Here is a 4,987-nt window from a genome sequence, read left to right as displayed (position 1 = left end):
TAACAAAAATAGAAAGTTTTTTTTACACTTGCATTCTAAAAATAATCAGGGTATGTAAGATTAGGCAAGAAATAATCGGATTAGGCAAGAAATAATCGGATTAGGCGGAAAGTAATCGGATTAGGCGAAGAGTTATCGGGTAACTGATTTTCTAAGGGGATTAACCATTAATCGAGGTGGATAGGGTGAACCTAGCGATTAAGTGGGGAGTAATCGGTTTAGGCTGAGATTTTTAGAACATGGAAATATACCATTGGAATTTTTATTTTTTATTTTATTTTTCCAGTCATTAAAAAGGCAAGGACTATGGTTCGGTTACCATTTTATGCAGAACCGCAGTGAAAGAGAACTTCGTCTTGTCTCTGGCAGTGGCGACCATTCACATTGCTACCGTACGAAGCCAAATCCTTCCAATTTCACTTGAGCGATCTTATTAGGGTTTTACTTCTCCAGACCAAAATCAGTAAAAATGTGCGGTAGGACTCGCTGCACATTGAGACCTGACGATATCCAAAGAGCTTCTCACCGCCACACCGTTCCTACCCGTTCCCTTCACCTGGACCGGTCTTTTCTCTTTTCTCAATTTCAATTTTCAATCTTTAGCATCTGCAAATTGTAAAAACTGTTCCTTTTTTTTGTTGTCAATCAGTTATCGTCCATCTTACAATATTGCCCCTGGATCCTATATACCTGTTCTGCGTAGAGAGAATGAAGTAGTTGGTGATGGTGTTGTTGTTCATTGTATGAAGTGGGGATTAGTCCCTGGTTTCACTAAGAAAACCGATAAGCCAGATTTCTTCAAAATGGTTAAACTTTACCCTTTCTGATTCGGATCTTATTAGAAGTTTATTGAATAATATAGTGAAGATGTTTTTGTTTATATATTTTGTAGTTTAATGCTCGCTCTGAATCAGTGGCTGAGAAAGCGTCTTTTCGTCGATTGCTTCCCAAGAATAGGTGCCTTGTTGCAGTTGATGGGTATCTATTATCTCCTCTTTTTTAAGTGTTGTAATTTATGTTCCATCTCTGTGTGCATCCCAGTTTAGTGGAAGAGATGTTTTAAATTCTGATCAGCAATGTTACTCTTTCCACTCGTTTCATGGTTAATAATTTGGCTCTGTTAATCTCAAGGCTAAATTTTTGTTATTAACTTTTGTTTCTGTGAACATTCTTCGAGAGCAATTATTCTGTTAATGAGTTCTACGTAGGAATCTGTTATATCTGTAGGATCAGATTGTTTGTAAATGTTTGCTTCCATTTTATCTGCTGTTAGTTTGCTATCTGCTTTAACGTATTGTTTATTAATGTATAGTGTTGGACTGTTGAGCCAATGAGTTTTGGATACAAACTTTCAGATAGTCTTTGATTTTGTCAATGCGAAAAGTCTTAAAAAAACTTACAGTAAGATTCGTTTTGAAGATTCTATGAGTGGAAGAAGGAAGGTTCAAAAAAGCAACCGTACTACATCCATTTTGAGGATGGGAGACCTCTCGTATTTGCTGCTCTTTTTGATTCTTGGCAGAACTCAGGAGGTGAACCGTTTATCTTCTTTGTTTTAAGCTCTGTTTATATTCTTATTGAAGCCGATCCCGACACATTTCCTAGACTTCCATTAGCCTTTCTAGAGATATTTGAATTGCTTACTATCTTTCTTTCTCAGCGTTTTTAACCTCTATATACTCGGTAGGAAATTTTAAGGTCGTGTATTGGAATATTGAAGCAAAACTTAAAGGACTTGCTGAATGAATCTCGTATAGGTCCTTTTTGGTAGCTAGAATATCTCGCCTGTTTTGAATTTAAGTAACAGTAACTTTTTTTTCTTGCAGGTGAGACACTTTACACCTTCACGATTTTAACAACCACTTCCTCTTCACCCCTCCAATGGCTCCATGGTTAGTAATATATACACTGGCTATATCGGGTGAATTTTTTCTTAAATGAGATCTATTCCCTTATTCATATATACTAAAGATACTTAGTAGCACATTGAAACACATAGCATATGAAGTTGGGAATTATTTATTCTCTATGGACCTTGAAGCTTGTGTTACTCGTTGTTCAAAACTAAGTTTGATTGGACCCGCACATTAAGGGATACATGAACTTCGAGTATCATTTAGTATTGAGTTGTTTCTGTTTTTTTTAATTACATCTGATTTGATAAGATCCTTTAGAAAAGATACATGCTGCATGAGACTCTTGAACTTCTAAAGGTACTGTATTCAGAAAAGAACAAGCAGTGGCTGTTTATGCAATGTATTGTTAATAAATGGACCAATCCCAAAACCCTGGTTTTAATTTAATATTGAGAGTAGCTTTTCTTATACAAAGCTTACATTATAAGCAGCTGTTGGTGATAGTTTTGTTGATTTGCAGCCGTCCTGAATTTTTGTGTTAACACGTGTTTGTTTGTTTTTCACATAAGACAGAATGCCAGTAATTCTGGGTGACAAGGATTCAGTCGACACATGGTTAGATGATCCCTCGACGACGAAACTGCAACCATTACTTTCACCATATGAAAAATCGGATTTGGTATGCTTACTTAGTTCCTCGCATATAATAGTGGTCTTTCCTTTTTCGTTCCTTTTTCATTTATTTGAGATTGAAGCTTGAACTTTCAGGTATGGTATCCAGTAACTACTGCAATTGGTAAACCAACGTTTGATGGACCAGAGTGTATTCAACAGGTTCGGTTAACCAGATTCCTTTTGTTAGTATACAACTGAAGGTCTCTAGTTGCATCTCAAGTCTCATTAAACCTATTCTCAGGATCACGTCTTGGAAGTCTCTTAATTTTCATATAGCAAGCTATGTTTTTGTACACTTATCGTCATTTATAAATATTTGAGGATTGTGCCACCTGCAGATACCGCTAAAGGCTTCACAAAATAGCTTGATCTCGAAGTTTTTCTCGCGCAAAACAGAAGAAGGAGACAAAGAAACCAAATCGACCGATGCAAATATCTCAGTTGATTTGAAAGAGGAACCTATGGTTGGAGGTTATGAAGAGGCCACATTTTCTGACAGCGTAAAGAAAATTGAAGAACTAGGCGGGGAGAAAGATATATTGAATGAAGCCAAAAATATAGGTTTTCAAGAGATTGTGAAAGCAGAACCATTTACTGAAGATAACTCGGCAGTTGCATCCCATCCCGAACCTGTAAAGAATGAATTTGAGAAGGGTACAAATGAAGAAGGCAAATCCCTAAAGACTGGTCTTACTAACGAAACAGGTGAGAGCAATGCCAGTATACCGGCTGAGTCCTACAACCTTGATCTCCAAAGAATCTCAAAAGAAGAACCCGAGACCCAAGGCTTTACTAAAGATAAGGAATTGAATCAGCCGCATGAGGCTGTTGAAGATGAACCAGGAAATGAAAGCCAAAAGACAGTTTTAACTTGCCCGACCACGATGGAAGGTGTCTTAGAGTTTAGTGAGAAGTCTTCAGAAAAGAGGATGAGTGGGACAAAGCGAGACTATGAGGTATTCTCAGCTCAAGAAAAGCCACGGAAACACTCTGAGAGGTTGCAAAATGTTATAAGTAGTGGGAAACACGGAAGGAACCAAGGAAAGGGGAAACCTAACATCAAAAAACCTAAGGAGACGCAGTCTACGTTACATTTCTTTTTCGATGAGAAATAGTTCGAGTCTACGGAACATCTATGAGAACCATTTTGGGCTACTTTGGTTGTAGATAATGTTAGATAGGTACCGTCGTTTTTGGAATGTTGCTTATATTGTATATGTAGTGTTTGATCTTTGATCTAAGGTAATAGTATTATGAATGAATTGGGTTTTTAATGTCCTTGGTGGATGGTTATTATTGAATTTTTGTTGTGTTTTAAATTTTTTTAAACAATCAGAAGCATTAAGTGTACAAAAGGTTTTTGGTTCAATATAATTTTTGCATTCAATTAAAGAAGGCCTTGAACTTGAGTCTCGAATGGTTGCGTCTCTTTTGTCTTAAATCTCACACTTTCACACTTTCATCACTTTTATCTTAAAAATGAAAAACAAATCTCATTGAAAAAAAGACTTTCAACAAAAAAAAAATAATGGGCTTTTATGACAGCCTATTTTTATAAACCCTAAAGATTGTTTTATTTATAAACCCTAATGTTTTTTTTCTTCTAAATTTACAATCGAAAACCTAAAAACCCCTTACAATATGTTATTCCCAACTTTTTTTCATCCGTTCTTAGAAATCTACAAGACCTAAAAACTAGTACTACATATTTCTCCCAGGCCAAGACTGCTTTTTGGCTGTCATTTTCTCGACTATTAAAAACGTTCATTGGCTTTTATGATAGTCAATTTTTGCAAACACTAAAGCTTTAATATTTTAAACCTACTACAACCTTTCGTTTTTTCCGCCGTTTTCCTACATCTACAAACGAAAACATAAAAAAAATTCTAAATCTAACATCTAAATTAACATTTAGTATCATCTAATTTCCATTAGTAAGTGAGTAATAGAGTATAACCCGCGGTACACCTCGGAGCTATATTTTTTTTTAGAAAATCAAAGATTTTTTTGTTGAATATTATCTATACATATAATCTATTGTTTTGTTTGATTTAAATGTACTTATATATGTATATATTATACCGCGTATTGATTTTTACACTAAAATTTTTAAATTTTAAGTTGCATTTGTTTTGTTAATATTTTTTGTTTTGTTTAGTGTTTATGAATTGTATTAGTGTATTTGTTTTTGTCAACCACACATTAATTTAAAAGTAACTACACAATTATTATATAATTGTATAATTGTATTTTGATTGTCAATTCTAAGATTCCACCGTGGTATACCATCCCGTATGAATATCAACTCAAACCCGTCTCACCATATAACCCCGTCTTGTGAAATTAAACATCATTTTCTTATTTTTATTTTTAATAATATTTTTTTATTTAAAAGATATATAATTCAAGTTCATTTAAAAATTTGCTTTAAATGGTTTATATTTTTTATTGTTATA

At 34.5% G+C, this 4,987-nt stretch overlaps 1 protein-coding gene across 1 annotated transcript; it reads left to right on the top strand.

The window, feature by feature from the left end:
• The first annotated feature begins 248 nt into the window (after window positions 1-248).
• Window positions 249-3,832, top strand: LOC9316869 (putative peptidase YMR114C). Its single transcript, XM_002880756.2, has 8 exons — window positions 249-564; window positions 650-806; window positions 893-978; window positions 1,420-1,532; window positions 1,827-1,892; window positions 2,426-2,535; window positions 2,625-2,690; window positions 2,870-3,832. Exons 1-8 carry the CDS (start codon window positions 470-472, stop codon window positions 3,644-3,646), a joined length of 1,470 nt encoding a protein of 489 aa, XP_002880802.1. The 5' UTR covers window positions 249-469; the 3' UTR covers window positions 3,647-3,832.
• The last annotated feature ends 1,155 nt before the right edge of the window (window positions 3,833-4,987 follow it).

Source organism: Arabidopsis lyrata (genome assembly GCF_000004255.2).
Source record: "Arabidopsis lyrata subsp. lyrata unplaced genomic scaffold ARALYscaffold_4, whole genome shotgun sequence".
Classification (NCBI taxonomy): Eukaryota; Viridiplantae; Streptophyta; class Magnoliopsida; order Brassicales; family Brassicaceae; genus Arabidopsis; species Arabidopsis lyrata.
This window is presented reverse-complemented; position numbering and strand designations above follow the sequence as displayed.